This window comes from Lycium ferocissimum, chromosome 7 (assembly GCF_029784015.1).
Source record: "Lycium ferocissimum isolate CSIRO_LF1 chromosome 7, AGI_CSIRO_Lferr_CH_V1, whole genome shotgun sequence".
In the NCBI taxonomy this organism is placed as follows: domain Eukaryota; kingdom Viridiplantae; phylum Streptophyta; class Magnoliopsida; order Solanales; family Solanaceae; genus Lycium; species Lycium ferocissimum.
Genome location: NC_081348.1, coordinates 40,174,537 through 40,195,348, shown reverse-complemented (window position 1 = coordinate 40,195,348; position 20,812 = coordinate 40,174,537). Strand labels below are relative to the sequence as shown.

Below are 20,812 nucleotides of genomic sequence, written 5' to 3'. Positions count from 1 at the left end.
CAAATACCAAACACCATGTGGGAAACTATAAAAAATGAGGTGCATCGAACACGTGGACTAACCAACCAAAATAATTATCGATCATTTTAAGCAATATAATATATTCAACCAAAACAATGACACAATCTTTTTAACCTACTCCTCATGCATCCCAATTTATGACTGTAGCTTTTATAATTTATTTTTACTTTAGAAAATCAAAAAGCAATCCATGTTCCCTTCACTCGACATGTACATACAAAAAGAAGATAAAAGAAAAACTTTAGGTAACACTATTCTCTTAATAATTGAGTGAGGTTTCAAACTATATACTACTATATAATTGTGGAATATTTTAATATTCCCTAAATTATTTAGCCACTATATAATTGTGGAATATTTTAATATTCCCTAAATTATTTAGCCCACTTACGTAATATATCTTGAATTGGATATATGGAATATCTTTCAATAATGAAAGAATAGCCAGAGAACTCCAGGAAAAAAGAAACCAAAAAACAAATTGTATAGTAGTAATACTCTTTTAATTCTTTCATTGACTGCTAGTCTACGCGCATGGCTGAGTAATCCATATTTTGCTGTAAATTGGGTGATGCTATGTTTCATATAAGAGAATTTAGGACCCGTAAAATAGAAAGTGTAGAATGGTATTAAATAGTTTCAGAGAAAAATAAAATTATAAAACATAGAACAAATCAATATTGACTAACTAACATGCTAATTTGTGAAAGGGGAATTATCGATTTTCTTAATTATTTGCTTAAACTCTCACATGGCACGCCAATTTTTTTCCCCCTTTGCACCACTAATAATGATCTTAACAAAGAATTTAATGGTACATGTGCATCAACAGTGTCCTTTTACCTACTTCACCAAACTTCTTTCGCTTAAGATATCGGTGAAAGGGAGAGGAGAATTAGTACTAATCAGAATTTAATTCTCATTTAAGCTATTGGTTTAATGGTAATTGAAATTATAACACACTAGAATTAGGTGCAGAGTTAACACTCGGCATCCACGTTCAAGTAGTTAACGTTCAGTCAGAGACTCCTTCAATTGCAGGCTAAAATTTTGGAGATATGTATACATAGATTGTGTTCTACGTAAAATGGTCTTTCGCCATTTTCATTCTACAAAATTGACTTTATTTAAACCATGAACAGTGCAAAATATACTCCTAAATATAAGTTGGAAAAATATAGATATAGGAAATTGTCTTGTTGCGATCTATCTAGCCATTAGCAAGTTTCTTCGGATATCGTGGATTTGAATTTTGATTTGTAGCAAAATGAAGATTTTAGGATCTAATATTCCTTCAATATCAATAACTGTTTGGAAAAAAAAAAATTGGGGAAAATTATCAGAGTTTTTGTTTGTATAAAACGTGCTCGGGAAGTCATTTTTTTCTTTTGAAGCTTTCGGAAGTGGTTTGTTAGTAGTATATGAAAGGAATTTGTCAATTTAATTAAAGAGGTCATAATATGTGAAGAAACAGGTAAATCTAAACTAATAGATTGTGTGTAAAAATTAACGGAAAAGGGCCAAAATTACCTCTGAACTTTGGAAAATAGTTCATTCATACCCTTCGTTATACTTTAGGGCTAATTATACCCTTATCGTTATACTATGGGATCAATTATACCCTTATGTATGTCTACAATTTTATACGTTAATCATCCAAACCTTCAAAATTATTTTTACTCAAATAATTTTTTACCCACTAAAATAACCCAACAAGACCCAATTTTTTTTTTCCAGTCAAACTGATACGGACCCAACCCATTACCCTTTGGCTGGGTAACAGTAGCTTGAGTAAATAAAAATGCCTAGCTAGGACAACGAGGATATCATCTACTTTGGTTGTTGCCTTCAGACTTTGCTTACTCAACACTCAAAGGAAGCCCTTCCCAAAGCAAAAATACAAAAGCAATTAACCAATATGGATATACATAACATGTAAGTTAATAAAGGTGTCTTTTGCATTTATAAAAAGCTTGTGCCTTGTAATATACCATAAATAAAATAACGCGTAAACAATCATCGTTTCAATTTGCTTGTCTTAGTTCTACTTGGAGAGTTAAATGGTATTTGCTTTGATCATAATTTTTTTAAATACTTTCTAAATATTTTGAATTGTTAACTATCGTGACTTATAATACTTTTTATGTAGTTTTAAAATAGACTTTTAAATATATAAATTTTATTTCAAAAATTCTATATTCGAATTCACACTGAACATTAGTTAATTTGACTTTCGTATTCCTAATTAAGCCAAACAAATTGAAAAACAGGAAGTATTAAATAAAAAAGTTCAAACAATTAGCTTCTTAGTTTAAGCCTACATAAAACTTAAATTCCTAAGTCAAACATATTGATGACCTCAAAAATGTAAACAATCTACTGTCAAACTAAACCATCAAAGAATTTTATACCATTAGATCATCCGAAAGATAATTATGCTTATATCACTATTTATAATAAATGGCATTAGCAGGGTAATTCTAAAAAGAAGGAAGACAACCTGTTACGATATAGTAAATTGTATTAAAATGACTCAAGCTACATATACTAACAACATAATTATTTTCACTATCTATAAAACTTGACTGATTATATTACCTTATGATATGAAGAGCTATATTGTTTGCTAAATCAATTTAGGGTGCGTTCGGTATGAAGGAAAATATTTTCTAATTTTTTCATGTTCGTTTGGTCAAAAATTTTGAAAAATATTTTTTTTAAGAAAAACAATTCTCAAAAAATGAGAAAAATGACTTCCTAATAAAAGTAGGGAAAATAAGTCATGAAGTGCATTAAATCACTACCCACCCACCCCAAACCCACCCAACACCCCACCCCCACTCTCGCCCCACCCCACCCCGCTCCCAAAAAAAAAAAATTAATTAAATTTTGAAAAAAAAGTTTTGAATTTTTTTTTTTTTTTTGGTTTTTGCACCACGCACCCTCACCCCCACCCCTGACCGCCAAACCCCAACCAAACTTGACACCCCACCGTTCAACCACCCCGCAACCCATGACCACTCCCCCACCCCGCACCCCGCCCCATCCCCCACCCCGAACCCCACCCTCCCACCCCCAACCCCCCGCCCCCCCCCCACCCTGTAACTCCCCGCCTTTATTTTTTTTTTAATTTTTCTTTTGGGTTTCTACACCACCACGTCCCTTCCCCTCTCTCCCCCCAACCACTCCCCCACCCCCCCCCCACCCGCCCCCCCCCTGCCTCGCCCCCTCCCAATTTAAAAAAAAAAAAAATTCTTTTTTCGTTTTCTACACCACCACATCCAGTCCCCCTCCCGCTCGATCCCACCCCACCACTCCCCCCCCCACCCCCCCCCCCCCCCCCCCCCATTTTTTTTCTTTTTTCTTAAAACGAGTTTTAAAAGTTTTTTTTTTCACCCGACGACCACCCCTCCTCTAGATACCCCCCCTCCCCCTAAAAAGAATTAATTTTTTAAAAAAGTTTTGGGAGGAGGGGTTGTGGTTTTGTAGAAAAACAAGAAAAGAAAATTTAAAACTTCAAAAAAAAAAAAAAAGGGAGTGGCGTGGGTGTGGTATAGGTCCACGCGGGGTGGTGAGAAGGGATGTGGTGGTTTAGAAAATCCAGAAAAAAAAATTAAAACTTCAAAAATAAAAATAAAAATTGGGGGTTGGGGGAGGGGGTGGTAGCGGGGGGGGGGGTGATTGTGGGGGTTGGTGTGGTATGGGTCCATGAGGGGTGGGAAGGAGGGATGTGGTGGTTTAGAAAATTCAGATTTTTATTTTTAAAACTTCAAAAAAAAATTGGGGGTTGGGGGGGGGGGGGCGTGGGTGGTTATGGGGTATGGGTCCACGGGGGTGGGGGGAGGGATGTGGTAGTTTAGAAAATCCAAAAAAATAAATTAATTAAAACTTCAAAAAAAAAATTAGGGGGGTTGGGGGGTAGAGGTAGTTTAGAAAATCCAGAAAATAAATAAATTAAAAACTTCAAAAAAAAATGGGTGGGGGTGTGGGGGTGGGGTGGGGTGGGGATTGGGGTGTAGTTGTGGGGCTTGCGTAGGTATTTTTCTGAAAATATTTTCTACCAACCAAACGAACACGAAAAAATAAGACAGAAATTCACTTATTTTTCGCTATCCAAACGAATATGAGAAAATAAATAGAAATATACTTATTGTCCAAGAACACATTTTTCCTTCATACCCAACACACCCTTAATCTGAAGCATTCCAGTTCTTTTCAGTGTCATTACACAAAACATGAATTCTTACATTAACGTGTCAATTTTTTTTTTATTTTTTTTTTGATAATACGTGTAACAATTCTTTAGTTGAATAGAATGAAATCCGAAAAAGTACAACATGATCAGCTCTCAAACTTTTGACATTATGAGAAAGATCAATTCCTAGGCCCCATTTATGTAATCAGTGAAATAGGATGATCAAAAAATTCAAAAGTAATTATCATAAAGGACGACAACGTCATTTCATCTGCTCAAACGGTCTCTACAACTCTCTCTATTTCCCTTTCTCTTTAGTCCCCACACTCCATACAAATGGCATTTCCTTAACAAACAAAAAAACATCACTGTATAACGTTGCTCAAACCCCTTCTACCTATAGCCAAAAACCTCTCATTCATTTCTTCTCTTTCTCTCTCTACAATGCTAACAACATATTAATCTCCTATACGCTTTGTTTCTTACTCCATTGTTACCGGAAATAATGGCGTTTTCCGGCAATTTTTTTACTTCAAAAACACCCATTCTAGGTCTTCAACTCTATATCGTGATCGCCGCCACCATTATCATTATGGTTATGATACTTTTCCTCATCTTTATATTTCTCAGATTAAATCGAACCTCAAAACAACGTCCTACCATAAGTAAGAAGAATAACACGTTGTTACCTTTATCTGATGTGATTCGCGAAAACAAAACAACAACCGATCTCAATAAAAAAGAGGATGAGACAATTGCGATACTACCGAAAGCAACTGATCAAGAAGTAATGGAGATTGAGTCTGAGGGTATAAAAGGAAGTTCAGGTAGTAATGAATCGAGTACTAGTCGAAGTGACACGTCATCATCGGCGATCTCTGGTTCTAATGAGTCGAATAATATTGGGTGGGGTCGTTGGTATAGTTTGAAAGAACTTGAGATTGCGACTAATGGATTTCGTGCTGAGAATGTGATCGGAGAAGGTGGATACGGTGTCGTCTTTCGAGGAGTATTGCAAGATAGTTCAGTCGTAGCTGTCAAGAAGCTTCTAAATAACAAGTGGGTATTATTTTAATTCTTCATGTTTTTGCATGATTTAAAAATAAGTGTCTAAAAATCCATTTTCTTATGTTTGAATTCGTATCTGTTTGTTTTTTTTTTTGGAATTTTTTGTTTTTCAAAATTCAAACTGCATGAGAAAAATTATAACTTGAAGTATTTTTCAGTTTTCAAATATATTAATTTCATAAAACATTAAGTTAGTTTAATTTAATTTAGCTTCAAAATTTAGTCATTCTGACTCTCGAAAATCGAAAAGTAAATAGAGTATTTTTAAAATTTATGCTCTTTTTCCATTTTTATCTTCTCTTCCCTTTGAAGTGTTCTGGTTGTTTGTTTGAGTTCACAGCTGGTGTAGCGTCTACATCTAGTTTTTTTCCTTGGAAAGAGAATCCAATCTTCTTAGATCTGGATTTATGTGATTATTTTTCTTTTTTTGTGGGTCAAAGTACAATATTTGTTACTCCAGAGGAAAAGAAAGTAAACGTTAGCTCTTTTTTATCCCTTTTTGTTCTTTTTTATCCTCTCTTTTACTTTTTTCCTCATCCCTTTTTTGTTCTTTTTTTTATCCTTTAACTATTTCTCTCTTTTACTTTTTCCTTTTTTAATTTTTATTTTCTTGTTATCATTCTGATGTACTGTACCAGCCCGAATTATGTTCTTTGCTAAAATCTTGACATATGATTGCTTATTTTGCTAAGGAATGATTTTACTTCCATTTACGCCAACCTTTATTAGCCGTAATGATGGTTGGCAACAGTGCAACGGGAAATTGAGTAGCTTTGCTCACTGTTATAATCAAAGTTATTGTGTTACAGAGGAAACTATAATGAAATTACTTCATTAGCTAAATACCGAATGAAAATTAGAACCAAATTGTACAGAAGTTGCAGTTATTACTTCTGTTTCTTTGCATATGTGGATGAGGTGTTCAAGGTTATTTTTTAAATACCTATTTTATGAATTTTCCTCCCTAAAAGTTTCTAGTTTAGTCCATTAATTGTTAAGTCTTTGTGACTTGATTGTCTATAGGGGTCAGGCAGAGAAGGAGTTCAAGGTGGAAGTTGAGGCCATTGGCAAAGTGAGACACAAAAACCTTGCCGGTCTTCTTGGTTATTGCTCAGAAGGTGCTCATAGGTAATTCATTACAGTTAATGTTCACAAACGTGCGTAATATGCATGTCTCTTGTCTTCAAATGTAACTGCTAAATTGTTTACTGCCTATCCAGGATACTAATTTATGAGTACATTGACAATGGCAATTTGGAGCAATGGCTACACGGTGATGTAGGGCCTGTGAGTCCTCTAACCTGGGAGATTAGGATGAAAATTGCAATTGGAACTGCTCGAGGGTAAGATTTCTACATTTTGTTTTAATTACATAATATATATCTTAATCCTTGTCATGAACTGAAATTGCTATTGACCTAAAGCATGTTCATTCCAATGCTGTTCGCTAGTGTAAACTCATGGTTATAGGAAGCTTTGTATCTCCTAACAATACCTTCATACATATCCTTTACAATATTTGTGTCTAAGATATGATATGTGTGACTAAATAGCAGTTTAAGTGCACATATTCACGCTTCGACAATTTGCTATTGGACAATCAACCCTGATCTTGAAATCTACGGGCTGCATATTTTTTCGTGTGCAAAAGAAGCAAGAGATACAATATTTATTACATTCACATGGCCTGCTTTATTTTTCCTATCTCATTCAATATCATTAAATTTTCATTTTTTTTTTTTTGGTGACAGACTTGCCTATTTGCACGAAGGTTTGGAACCCAAAGTTGTGCATCGTGATGTTAAATCAAGTAATATTCTGTTGGATAGGAAGTGGAATCCAAAAGTATCAGATTTTGGACTTGCCAAGCTGCTTGGATCTGAGAAAAGCTATGTCACTACCCGTGTTATGGGGACTTTTGGGTGTGTCCTTTTTTTAATCTTTCCAAACTTTTATAAACTAATACTAAGTAGATGCTTTGTGCTAATTATTGATGATGATTATTGCCACAGATATGTTTCTCCTGACTATGCCAGTACTGGTATGCTTAATGAGGGGAGCGACGTGTATAGTTTTGGTGTTATGCTCATGGAGATAATTACAGGAAGAAGTCCTGTTGACTATTCAAGAGCCCCTGGAGAGGTAAGAACAAGTTTTCCCTTATCATTTCTGCTCCCACCGCCAGAAAAGATATAAAAAACAAATAACAAAAGAAGTTACAAGAAGATAAGAACAGAAAGGACCTCCTCATGTGGGATTGAATCAGCTAGGTTCTGAAAGATCTTTTGGCATTATCTTGACATCATTATAAAAAAATTGCAGATGAACTTGGTCGAATGGTTTAAAGGAATGGTAGCAAATCGGCGTGGTGAAGAATTGGTCGACCCATTGATTGAAGTCCATCCTCCTCCTAGATCCCTAAAGCGGGTTTTGTTGATCTGCCTTCGCTGCATAGATATGGATGCCAACAAGCGGCCAAAGATGGGACAAATAGTACATATGCTAGAGGCTGATGAATTTCCTTTCCGTTCAGTAAGCCACCTCACACAGCGGTCTTTGATAGACTGAAAAATGTTTGCTCTATTTATGGTTTTAATTATAAGCCTTTACTATATTAAAAATTGAACATTGATTTTGGTTGACATATAATGCTCATTCGCTTGCCACTGGCCCTCGGATTACTCGGTTATCAAAAAGAACATGATCATTCACTTGTATCAGTTAGTTGTTTCTATTAGCTCTTCTCAAAGCATAATATAGGTCATGTAACTGTTTGTGAACTTGTAGCACATGATAAAAACTGCATTACAACTTATTCATCAAGACCTTCCAATTGCTGAAATTGGCTTTCTTCCCTTGTACTGCTTGCTATCACTGAAGTAGAGTAACCCTTAAAATCAGTTTGGTTAGGTGGTATCCCTTCTGTCCTTTTCCCAGTCGGTTAGAATTAGAGTGGTGGGTGCAACTACACATCAGTATGTTCACTTTACTTAAGTTAGTATGGCCCAGTATCAACAACAACGATAGCAAATTCATTGCTGAATCTTGAAACATTACTAGAGCACCAGACAATAGTTTATGTATATGCACTTGGTGAATGATGTTTCATGTTTCTCTGGTATGGACCAGGTTTTCTCTTTACATCAAATACATCATAGAAATTTACAATACCAGTAATGGATTAGAGATATATTAGGACTCTGTCTCGCTATAGCTCTTTTTTCCCTCTCCTTCACTAAGAAGGAAAGTCAGGTTCAATTTCTTAGTATCTTGGTTTTGACTTGTTTTTCCTGGGGTGGTGAGGGTTGGAGGAAGAGAAAGAATTAGCTAGCTCCTTATTTAGTTGATTTACATTTACCATGTTTCTCTGGTGTAGTGAACTCTTTTTCCTTTGTAATTTGTTTTTTTAATTGATTTCTTTTTTGCAGGAACCTCGACCAGTTCATCAGTTAGTTGTTTCTATTAGCTCTTCTCAAAGCATACTATAGGTTATGTAACTGTTTGTGAACTGTAGCACATGATAAAAACTGTATTACAACTTATTAATCAAGACCTTCCAATTGCTGAAATTGGCTTTCTTCCCTTGTACTGCTTGCTATCACTGAAGTAGAGTAACCCTTAAAATCAGTTTGGTTAGGTGGTATCCTCTTCTGTCCTTTTCCCAGTCGGTTAGAATTAGAGTGGTGGGTGCAACAACACATCAGTATGTTCACTTTACTTAAGTTAGTATGGCCCAGTATCAACAACAACGATAGCAAATTCATTGCTGAATCTTGAAACATTACTAGAGCACCAGACAATAGTGTATGTATATGCACTTGGTGAATGATGTTTCGTGTTTCTCTGGTATGAACCAGTTTTTCTCTTTACATCAAATACATCATAGAAATTTACAATACCGATAATGGATTAGAGATATATTAGGACTCTGTCTCGCTGTAGCTCTTTTTTCCTACTCCTTCACTAAGAAGGAAAGTCAGGTTCAATTTCTTAGCATCTTGGTTTTGCAGGGGTGGTGAGGGTTGGGGGAAGAGAAAGAATTAGCTAGCTCCTTATTTAGTTGATTTATGTTTCCCGGGTTCATATGGTGTAGTGAACTCTTTTTCCTTTGTAATTTGTTTTTTTAATTGATTTCTTTTTTGCAGGAACCCCGACCAGTCCAGGAAGTAGATCCTTTACCTCCACGTTCAGCCCGTACTAATAGAGTTCAAGTAGCTGCTAAGGACGGGGCGGGTGATGATGAACAGAAACCTAGAGGGAGATGATTACCCTTTATTTGGGATGAAGAATTATACAGGGTATTTTAGTATGTATATTCTTTTGAAACATTTCCGCTCAGTCCAAGTCTGTTGTTTCCTACAGTGTTAATTTTGTATCTCGAGCTGTGCTTATTGCCAATGTAGGCTCTATTTTGGTCAATTTTGTATATAAACATAGTTACACTACAGAATGTCCTTATATTGACTCGGAAAAAACATTTGCATTATCTTAGTATTTACAAACTAGTTTACTTAAGAAGTGCAGGACAGCAGACTGTTTAAGAAAAGGTTGTCCAACTTAATTTAGCCTGTGTTTCATGTCCGTTCGGTACAACTAGATAATTTCTATGGTTAACTTGATGGGTGCTTGTGTAGAGTAGCTACATCACTTTCTTGTTGTCGTAATGAATGTAGTCGTGACATGGGAAATTCAAGTAAAGGCTCCCTGGTGTTAAATTCCTCACTCATTTCACTCACGAGAACGAAATGAGTAAACCTTTGGGTCCATAATTTTATACATATTCAATTTTTGTGAGGCTCTACATTTGACATTCATTGAAATTCTTTCTTCGAATCTCCCAAATGGATGCTTTTGGTTTCATTATTTACAAGGTCACTCTGATAGGATAATTTTACGGATGGTCATTTAAATTTTACTTTGTTGCTTTAAAGTTAGTAGATTAATTTTTACTCAATTTTGTCTACGTGTGTCGTAGAAGGTCAGTAAACACTACTCCATCCGAATAAAAAAGAGTGTCCATTTAGTCATTTGGTTGGAAAAAAAAAATTAAGACTTCGGATAACTAATCCGGGGATTGTTATCTTGGAAACACTAGAGTCCAAGACAAAAGAGGTAATTTGATTAAACTATCTCTAATTAAATAGGTAATGGGATTTGATCATATATCACTTAATAGGGGAAATCCAAAAAATAATGGAATTAATTTTTTACTAGGGTTGATAAGTAGACAATCTTTTTTATGATTACAAAAAAAATTTGAATACTTGTCATTTTTGGTTGGAATTAACGGAGTGTTTTTAACCACAAAGTTATTCTGAAATTAACCCCACAAATGAAGGGACCTTTAAGTACTAAACCATTAGACTGTTACATCTAATACTAAGGAAGATGGACCCCGCGAGGACATCAAATCCGATAAGAAAATACCAAGGAAGATGTCTTTAATGAAGAATTGAAGATGCACTTTTTTTTATATTTGTTAATTTAATAACACATTGTTTCTTGAAAATATATTAATTAATAATCATATATTTGTAACTATTATTGTAAAAAATAATTGATATATAATTTTCAAATTAATAATATTTGAATTTTAATTAATTATAAAACTTAAAAGCAGACTTTTTTTTTTGTGAGAACATCATGGATGGGATGTTTGACAAAAAAAAAAAAAAATTATAAATATAATGCCATAACATTATTCAAATGTTTGACCAAAAAATCTATCAACTGTAAGTGAAAAATAAACAACATGTAATGTGAAGTAACAAGTCAATAGTACTAAAACAAATAAATTAAAATCGAAAATATAACCTAAATTTAAAATCCAAAAGAAAAAGTTTAACATAATACTCTTATGTCAAATTCCAACATTACATAAGTAAGTTCCAACGTGACTTAAGTAAATATAATTCAAAAGAAAGGAAAAATAAAGTCTATAACCTCATTCATAACGAAATTCTACTTTAATAACTATACTCATTATATGCCAAGTTTGTTAATGACTCATTCTTTCTAATATTAAGAGGTGTAGTTTCAAAAATTAGAATAATAGCACGGCTATGCTAAATTAATAAAATAAAAATATAAGTAATTACATAAAACCACAAGAAGTAAAGGTTGAGATTGAGAAGAAAGGAAATGAAAGATAAATAATTATAAAAATAAAATATTTTTTTAAAAAAAAAAATACTTAAAAAGTATAAATAAAAAACAATTTAAAAAATAAATTAAAAAAAAAAAAATTAAAATAAAATAAAAAAGAAAGAAACTAAAAGTAACCCCTCGAATTACGGGGTGTAATTACACCTAACTTGAGAATTGGAGAGTGTAATTACACCCTCTCAATTTCCACCTAACTATGTAATTATTTGATCAACCAAATGGACTAAACTGTGTAATTACACCCAATTTCAATTATCTGAGTGGCTTTTCAAACAGGTCCTAAATAAATCAACTCATTATGACTTGGAAGTACCCAAAGCCCATCCCTAAGTATAATAGTGTAAAATAATATACTCCCATAGTCTAAACGTACATTTTAAAAATCCATTATTTAATTAGAATTGCATAGAAGGATTAAAGAGGACAATTAAATCGATTGATGATGTAACTTGTAAGCCTGACTAATCAGTTATTACGAGGACGAGAGAACTTAAGACGGAAATTTGTCGTTATTTTTTCCATGAGTTGTGCTCTTCTATGTCGACTTTATTTCAGCATTTCCCATGAACCTATTACTGTGTTAACTTGACAAAATTTTAAGTTTTATTATGTGTTTCGCAATTGATAGTAGTTGTATGAGATACAATGTTTTGTCTAACGAAAAAAGTGAATTCAAATTTTACACTTTTAACTCTACAAATTTTTGTGAATCTCGCCATAATAAATAATTTTTTTAACGAACAATAAACTTTTACGTAGACTTCGCAAAACGAGAACTTGGATTAAGTCGCGGTATTTTCTAAATTTCATTGCTGTAATATAATGAAAGTATTCAGTTATGTCTTGATTAAAAAATAACACGCTTAAATCAAAATCTTAAAAAATAATACACACTTTTTCAAATAAACTTACTTCACAGTACGGCTTATCCAAACGTCTACGTATCCTTGTTTGTATTTCATTATTGTTCGCAGAAAAAAATATCGGGTTATTTTGGAGTCTTGACACCACATGAAAAAAACACTAAGTGTTGTAAAAAATAAAAGTTTGGATTGTTTTTGCTTTTTTAAAAACGCAATATTTTTCTTGCGTAAAGGTAGTTTTTGTAACTTTTTTTATTGGGATATTTTGATTAAAAGTGATTTTTTGCAAAAGAGGAAGACAAGTGGGCAGCTAATGACAACAAATGTCATTGGCTGAAATTTTTGGTTTGCTCATTCACGCACTAATTTAATTTAGTGCGTGAAAACAGATTTCAAGTATATATTTTTTTGCGGTTGTAAACCAAGAGAAGTTAAATTCGTGCGTGAATTATTTTTTTTTTTTTTTTTTAAATACTACTTTTGGTTGTTTATTTTAAGACAAAACGATGAACCTATTACTGTGTGTCAACTTTTATTATGTGTTTCGCAATTGATAGTAGTTGTATGAGATACATCTGTGAATTCAAATTTTACACTTTTAACTCTACACATTTTTGAATCTCGCCATAATAAATAATTTCTGTCAACTTTTACCTGCAAAACGAGAAGTTGGATTAAGTCAGTATTTTCTAAATTTCATTGCTATAATATAATAAAAGTAAGTAGAGTTTAAAAGGCTTTCTTCCTTGTAATAACTTGAACATGCTTTAGAAATTTGATTACAGATGTATTACAACGCAGAAAAAGCCATAAGTTTCTACTTATCCGACACGTGTACGCCCTTAATTCCATATTCGAACGTGCATTCTTCTCCTCTCAGCATTTCAGATTTTCAACCTTTAAGAAACATATAAATACACATTTCTCACAGATATAAACACTTTCTTCAACATCAAACAATCACCAGATCTGTAGCATTAAACTTCACTTATACATCGAGAAACTTCTAGAAGCTTCGCAATGCCAATGGAAGAGAAGTTGATACAGCGATTGGAATCGGCTGTGACGCGGCTAGAGGCACTATCATCCACCGGCTTCTGTTCCGGTGGTTCCGCCGTAACAGGCGATGACGTGGCGGTTTTAGATCCGTCGATTATTGCATTTGACGATCTACGGTCGCAATTCCTCGGAAAGGTTTTGAGTTCTGCAGACAAGATCGGAGGACAAGTTCTAGAAATTACTAAGATTGTCGAGGAAGCTTTCTCTGCTCAGAGAGAACTTTTGATTAAAATCAAGGAGACTAAGGTTGGGTCAATTATCTGATCAGCTCATTATACTGTATTATTCACCTCTTTAGTATGTGTTCAACATCCATCTGGCACCATTTGTGAACAAAAAAAAAAAAGAGAGTATACACCACACACCATCAGATACTAGTCGAGGTGTGTTTTGATAAATAGTTGGTGATAGTTCAGATAGGAAACACAACACGTGATAGTTCAGCCAGGAAACTCGCAAAAGAAATGATAGTATAGGTGTGTTTTTGACCATTATATCTATCCTGAATGATAGCTTTTATAGTGACACATGTTATGTCACGTTTAAGATAATAAGGTTCAAAAGTCTTATAGTTACACAAATGTTATGTCATATTTAAGATAGACAAATTTCAAAAGTCTTGCTTTCTCTTAAGCTCCATGTTGAGTCAAGTATAAATTGGAAGCCAGTGTATGTACTATTTTAGAATTCGGATGTAAGTTTTGTTTGACAATGTGCATACAATAGTGAAATTGCAAGGACTTATATTATGCAATATGTATGTTTTTTGGTTTTCATTGGAGTATCTGTTCCATATCGTTTGAGCTCAAGGAATAATCTCTTTCATTAGTCTAATTTGGAGTACAAGAACTGTTGCTTGAACCGTGTGTAGATAGAAGAATTTGAAATGAAACTGCTTGTTTGTTATCTTTTGCTAGCTGAAAAAGTGATGTGCTATCCCAGTCTCTTAATTGAACTCTGTATTTCGAGAAACAGGTGTAGGCTTTGTCAATTTGTATTGCATCATAGCAAGTCAGAAGTGTATTTCTTACGTTTTGCTTGAAATGTTTGAAGTTTATGTGTGTTAATTAGTGAAAATACAGGAAGGTACCGTCTAATAGTGCACAAAAGTATTTTCTTTGTCGAAGATGCTTTTATTTGTATACTGGTTCAATTTTTATCTCGATTGTGTAGAAACCAGACAACTCAGGTTTGGCTGAATTTCTCAAACCATTGAATGATGTGATCGTGAAAGCTACAAAAATGACGGAAGGACGCCGATCTGGTTTCTTCAACCACCTGAAGTCTGCTGCTGATAGTCTATCGGCTCTAGCGTGGATTGCCTACACTGGAAAAGACTGCGGTTAGACATTTTTCTTATCTTTACACATTCTAAGTCAGAGGGCAACTGCTGAACTTCTCATTTTTATTTTCTAGGCATGAGCATGCCTATTGCATACGTGGAAGAAAGTTGGCAGATGGCTGAATTTTATAGTAACAAGGTAATTAGGCCTTTTCTAGCAGTTCAGATTCTCCTCCCAATTGCTCTCTCTCGGTTGAAGGAATCTTTAAGATATGTTTACAGAGCCTGGACAAAATTAGGTGGAAAAGGGACTGTAGTTTTGTTATCCCCTAATTCTCTGGCACGATATGTTGGTTTTTCGATTGCTTCCCTTTCTTCTCCTTTTAAGTGATAGAACCATTTTCATGCAAAGTAGTGAATGCATTTTTTTGTCGCACCACCTTTTTTCTTGTCCTTCCCCAGTATGTTGGAGGTTGTATCTTGGAACATGTGCTTGAAAGAAAAGAGTACAGTTATTGTTTCCCATCTGAATGAAGGGACACACACAGATGGAACTTCCACATTGTCTGGAGGAGAATAGTAGGAAGATATGGAGGTGCCCTCGCATTTCATAGACTTTTCTTGGTGGTGAAGAGGGCTGAGGACTTACTATTATTGATGCTGTACTAGAATGAAAAGGATACAGTTAATAATTTCCCATCTGAATGATTGGACCTATGTAAATGCAACTTCCATATTTTCTGAAGGAGAATAATAGAAAGGTATCTGAAAAGATGCATATTGCATAGAAGTTTCATGGTGGTGACGAGGACAGATAGCTTACAATTATTGGCAATGGTTGCTCCCACATTTAGAACACAAAAAACTACCAAAAATACTAAAAAGGAAAACTATAATATTCAAGCTGCACTTTATCAATTTTGCTATAGTAAACACTTTTGGTTTTCTGAATTTGTGCACTGTTTGGTTTGTATCACCTCCTAGAAGTTTCGACGTCCTATCTTCTAACTTCTGTAAATTATTTGCAATGCATTTTAGATTCTTGTGGAGTTCAAAAGCAAGGACCCAAACCATGTTGAATGGGCAAAGGCTTTGAAAGAACTTTATCTCCCTGGATTGAGAGATTATGTTAAGAGTCACTATCCATTAGGTCCTGTATGGAGTGCTACAGGGAAAACTGCTGTATCTGCACCGTCGAAAGCTCCTTCACCAAGTGCTCCTGCTCCTCCGGCTCCTCCTCCGGCTTCTCTCTTCAGCTCTGAATCTCCTCAGGCTTCATCATCACGCCCCAAGCAAGGGATGTCTGCTGTCTTTGACGAAATTAATTCGGGAAAGCCAGTGACTTATGGTAATTTTTCCTTCCCACCCTCATGTATAATATAGATAAAAGTTTACCCTTATTTGAATGTTTCCTTCTAGGACTGAGAAAGGTAACAGATGACATGAAGACAAAGAACCGTGCCGACAGATCCGGCATTGTTAATGCTGGTGAAAAGGAAGCCCGTGTGAGCTCACCCTCTGTCTCTAAAACTGGACCTCCAAAATTGGAGCTTCAGATGGGCCGTAAGTGAGTAAAGAATAGGCTTCAATCTATCTCTATGTGCAGTTTGCTAGATCATTTCTAACTTTGCTGTCATGTTGTTGGCAGATGGGTGGTTGAGAATCAAGTGGGAGGAAAGAACTTAGTTATTGATGATTGTGATACAAAGCAATCAGTATATGTCTATGGGTGCAAAGGTTCAGTTCTGCAGATCAAAGGTAACTTAATTCTTCTCTATTAGTGAAGTAGCATAAACTGGACAATAACGAGGTGGGCTTATGTTGCACTTCTACTGATATACTGGTGTCACACAGGAAAAGTCAACAACATCACAATTGACAAATGCACTAAGATGGGAGTTGTATTCGCGGTCAGTGATGAACTTTAAGAAAAGTTCATTGAATATTGAAGGCTGCTGTATCCTCCACTAATTGGCTTACCTGATCATCTAAATTTGGTGAACAGGGTGTTGTCGCAGCTTGTGAGGTTGTCAATTGCAACGGTGTAGAGGTGCAATGTCAGGTATCAAAATTTATGGTTCAGAGGTTAAAACACAATGGTCTACAAAAGTGAAGTTTAATAAAATTTGAGTATTAACAATTATATGATTATGATTTCATGAAACTTATGTCAATCTCCTTTAATGTGGGCTACTAGGGCTCGGCTCCTACAATTTCAGTGGACAATACAAATGGCTGCCAGTTATACTTGAGCAAAGATTCTTTGAACGGTTCTATTACCACAGCTAAGTCAAGTGAAATCAATGTTTTGGTTCCTGGTGCAGGGCCTGATGATGATTGGGTAATGTTGTCTTCTCTCTCTCTCAGTTTCATTTTAATTGGTATTGTGGCTGAAGCTTTGCATTAAGTCAGATGTCGCCAATACTCCTTACATGTCTGCGTATGAAATTGAATTTGTATTTTGTAAGAAATGGTTACATGTGTAGGTATAGTGTTGGGGATTGTTATCTCTGCTAATTATGTTCTGTTTTGAGCGTTGTTTCCTAGAGAAACTAGACCATCTACAATGGCATGGTAAAGCTAAGCTACAGGGTTAAAAGGGATCATGCATTCTTGTTGCATTTTCCTTTTCTTTATTTTGCTTGGTGCTTTATCCTAATGCATTTCACCTAAGCAAGCAAGACTAGCTTTTCAACCTGGGAAAATGATCATGGTTTTCAGTGCCTCTTTCTCTTCTTTAAATAGAGATTAGACTGTATCTTATGAATCAAAAGGGTGAACTTCAAGTATCAGATTCATGTTTTAGATGAAACTAGTTAAAACTTTAATGTATGCACATTGTTGCAGGGTGAGCATGCTTTGCCACAGCAGTATGCTCATGAATACAAGGATGGACATTTCGTGACTACTCCTGTCTCCCACTCTGGAGCTTAACTGGTGAAAATTTCTACATCCAGTTGTTTTCCTTTTTTATTTTTTTACAAAATCTTTTTGTTTACCAATTTGATATGTTGGAGTGTTCGAAGATGGTCGATTCTTTCTTTCTTGATTGCAAGGTATGTTCTGTACCTTGTGCCTTTTTCCTGGAGTTCCTCTTGGCAGTTTGTTCAAAGTAAGGGGCTTTGTGACTTTTCTGTTGTCACATTTTTGTTATTTGTACCAAAGCTTGACCTTTTAGCTCATGTAATCTTACATTCAATGTTTAAAAATAGAGAAGTTATAATCAGTTGGAAAAACTGTGGTCCACAATGAAATTTTTCCGTTAAGCATATTCTAGTTGTGTTCTTACTCTTTCCGAAGCAGTGTTTGTAGTACTCCAATATAGCATGGCATTCGGTGGTAAATGAGCCTTATAGACTTAATAGTTACTTTCAGAATAATCGTTGATCATTTGTGAAGAGTTCAGAGAAATTGTAAAATTGAGATGAATTTTTAGATTTTTTTAGCTTTAAGCTTCTCAAAAAAGTGTTTTAGCTGTCTTTATATAGCAACTGGCAGATTGTTTCCCACGTGGTCATATTATAAACTCGGAACTTTCAATAGAATCCTTTAGCATGGGCTTATTTGGGGATTGAAGTTCTGGGAGCAGCTGACTGGTGGGCTAAGTGGAGATCAACGAAAAGTCACTCATCTATGTTCCGAGTGACCACTGTTTGTTTGTCTAGTCTGATAGAGTTTCTTAATAGACTTAATTAATGAATTAGTTATACCATTATGACCAACTTTTGTCCAAGCATAGCACTAACTTTCTCTCATTAAGTTGTCGAAGCAATCACATATAAAGCTTAAATACGTGGCACGCCAACGTTTGCTTAGAATGACTTCGCAATTGAGTCTTACACGATTAGATTACACGGTAACATAGCACCATGTTCCGCTGTACCATTAATATGTCTCTTAGAATAGCAAACATTTGAAACCGTTCACGGTTTAAGTTTATACATGTGGAGTAAACTCATCAAATAAGAACCCCATGGTACTCTCATACGCTATCAACTTTATCAAACTGCTTTCATAACCAACGAACAAAACAGGACACACAAACCTTAAATGTTCCTTTCTCTGACAACACGCTTTATACCATTGCCTTATGTGTGGTGGCACGTAAAATTTGGGAGGCATTGGGTAAAGGAATAGGGGCCAGGCGAGCCTGGTCCCCTAGTCTTTTTGTTTTTTCTCTGTAGCTTTTGGGATGTGGAGGTCCATCGAGTCGGAATAAAAGTCAAAATTTCTGCATTCCATCATATATTGCCATGATTATACACGTGTATTTCCTTTACATAGTAATTCCGCCATTTCAATTTATGTGATATAATTTGATTGGACATAAAATTTAAAAAATAAAGGAAGATTTTTGAATCATGTGGTCTAAAATAAGCTAAAGATATCTGATGGTTATAAATTATTTCGTTAAGCGTGAAAGGTAAAGTTTAAAGTTAAATTATTACCAAATAAAAAAATGTATCATTCTTTTTGGGACAGCCTAAAAAGAAAAGTGTATCACATAAATGGGGACAGAGCTAGTAGGTGATATGTTATTAGAAACTAATTAATGATTTGTAATCGTAACATTATGCCATTTGTTAGTTAGCATTCAGCACAAAGGGAAAGGAAACCAGTAATTGACATAAGGAGCTTAAATGCAAAGATTAAGGATATTTCTGCACTCTACGACAGAGTCGTATGCGGTAACGATTCCCTCCGTTTGACATTATTAATAGCTTCTTCAATTTAAAGATGTGTGAGAAAACTTTGTGCAATACAACCATTAATTTAGAAGGATACTTCTGTGTAGCAAATACTCCTATGTTTTTCCAAGGTTAGAGAAGCATTTTTGGAAACTTGACAACAACCCCCGACAAGAAAAGAGTGACAAAACACATGATTTATAGTATTTCGGGGTAAAGAATAGGTGCACTTTCTGGGTTTGTACGTTTATTAGGCAAAATGGTAACGATTCAGCTAAACTTCTTTAAATGGCTAGTCGCGTGAAATAAAAGCCACGCTAATGGCCTGCTTTATGTCGTCTTTTTTTTATTACACAAAACATACTACTATTACTAATGTTTACTCTGTTGCAGATATGTTTTTCGTATTTTAAAATCAAACACCTACCCGCAAATTACACTTATAATATGACTCACTTACAAGGAGCATAAAATTGATCTCGGACTCTTTCAATATTTTTCCTTCTTTCTTGTGTTTTTCCTCCTTTCCCTTCTACTTCTTTTCCCACCATCTTTGCTATTTTTATCCCAGCAAGCCTTCTTACCATTGGTTGTCTGCTTTTACTTGTCCAAGTAATTAGATCCATAGTTAAAAACTGGTAATCCCTCTTTATCAGACATAATTCTCTGACCCTTTGAATTCTAATAACGCATTTTCCTTTTGAAATATCCGAAAATATTCAGCATCATTTTAAAAATATTTTTCTCTGTAACTTTTACTCCATAATAATGAAAAATCCAAATAAAATATATCATGTTCTCTAAAACTAAATTTTCATTAATTCCTATTGTGATAACTTCTTTCACAATAAACCATATAAATAAATCCGACTATATAACTAAGACAATCAACTACAACTAATGACCACACTTCAATTTCAAGTAAGTTTTGAAGTTGAGTCGATTATATATAAACCTTATATTGTTCATAATGCTCCATTTAAGTTCATTTCAGTACAATATAATGTAAATCTTGGGATCCGTAAACACTAGAAGTTATTTGTAGTTTTTACTAGTAATATTTAATTCTATAACGAGGCTAGGCGTCTCCAAAAGAATCTAAAGTAAATAAACTAATGTGACTAAAGATCAATCTCAACTAATTCATGTCGCCTCTATAGTACTTTTTGTTGCATTTTACCCTATTTTTTGCTAGGTGATCCGCTTAAATTATTTACATGTTAGGTTTTTGAGTTAAAAAAAAAATAAAAAAAAGTTTTTTCGAGATAATTTTTTAATGTGATTTTATTTATCTTTTCGTCTAACATTTTAATTTACCGTAATTTCAAATATATGAACTTAAGATATGACAAATTATCTAGTAGCAATACTTTCACATCAAACAGTGTGGTAATATGAAAATTGACCAAAGGAGCAATAAGTCCGCCTTACCAAAGACCAAGACCTTAAACGAAACCGCTGCGAAACTTTC

The 20,812-nt window shown here is 34.5% G+C and overlaps 2 protein-coding genes across 2 annotated transcripts; both read left to right on the top strand.

Annotated features, from left to right (window-relative positions):
- Positions 1 to 4,538: 4,538 nt before the first annotated feature.
- LOC132065009 (probable receptor-like serine/threonine-protein kinase At4g34500) lies at positions 4,539 to 9,802 on the top strand. Its single transcript, XM_059458219.1, has 7 exons — positions 4,539 to 5,275; positions 6,308 to 6,412; positions 6,505 to 6,627; positions 7,036 to 7,206; positions 7,297 to 7,426; positions 7,607 to 7,816; positions 9,430 to 9,802. The coding sequence occupies exons 1-7, from the start codon at positions 4,722 to 4,724 to the stop codon at positions 9,547 to 9,549; spliced, it is 1,413 nt and encodes a 470-aa protein (XP_059314202.1). The 5' UTR covers positions 4,539 to 4,721; the 3' UTR covers positions 9,550 to 9,802.
- Positions 9,803 to 13,092: 3,290 nt separating this feature from the next.
- Positions 13,093 to 17,924, top strand: LOC132065007 (cyclase-associated protein 1). Its single transcript, XM_059458215.1, has 10 exons — positions 13,093 to 13,617; positions 14,545 to 14,713; positions 14,788 to 14,852; positions 15,692 to 16,001; positions 16,073 to 16,220; positions 16,302 to 16,411; positions 16,508 to 16,563; positions 16,659 to 16,715; positions 16,851 to 16,994; positions 17,501 to 17,924. Exons 1-10 carry the CDS (start codon positions 13,333 to 13,335, stop codon positions 17,585 to 17,587), a joined length of 1,431 nt encoding a protein of 476 aa, XP_059314198.1. The 5' UTR covers positions 13,093 to 13,332; the 3' UTR covers positions 17,588 to 17,924.
- Positions 17,925 to 20,812: the final 2,888 nt, after the last annotated feature.

What these genes read in the sequence shown, in the direction of transcription:
- LOC132065009 (XM_059458219.1), top strand. Translation starts at nt 4,722, where the DNA reads ATGGCGTTTTCCGGCAATTTTTTTACTTCAAAAACACCCATTCTAGGT. An exon ending in AAGAAGCTTCTAAATAACAA is followed by an intron (nt 5,276 to 6,307) that starts GTGGGTATTATT and finishes GATTGTCTATAG; the next exon opens with GGGTCAGGCAGAGAAGGAGT. An exon ending in ATGAATTTCCTTTCCGTTCA is followed by an intron (nt 7,817 to 9,429) that starts GTAAGCCACCTC and finishes TCTTTTTTGCAG; the next exon opens with GAACCCCGACCAGTCCAGGA.
- LOC132065007 (XM_059458215.1), top strand. Translation starts at nt 13,333, where the DNA reads ATGCCAATGGAAGAGAAGTTGATACAGCGATTGGAATCGGCTGTGACG. An exon ending in GAGCTTCAGATGGGCCGTAA is followed by an intron (nt 16,221 to 16,301) that starts GTGAGTAAAGAA and finishes TGTTGTTGGCAG; the next exon opens with ATGGGTGGTTGAGAATCAAG. An exon ending in AGATGGGAGTTGTATTCGCG is followed by an intron (nt 16,564 to 16,658) that starts GTCAGTGATGAA and finishes TTTGGTGAACAG; the next exon opens with GGTGTTGTCGCAGCTTGTGA.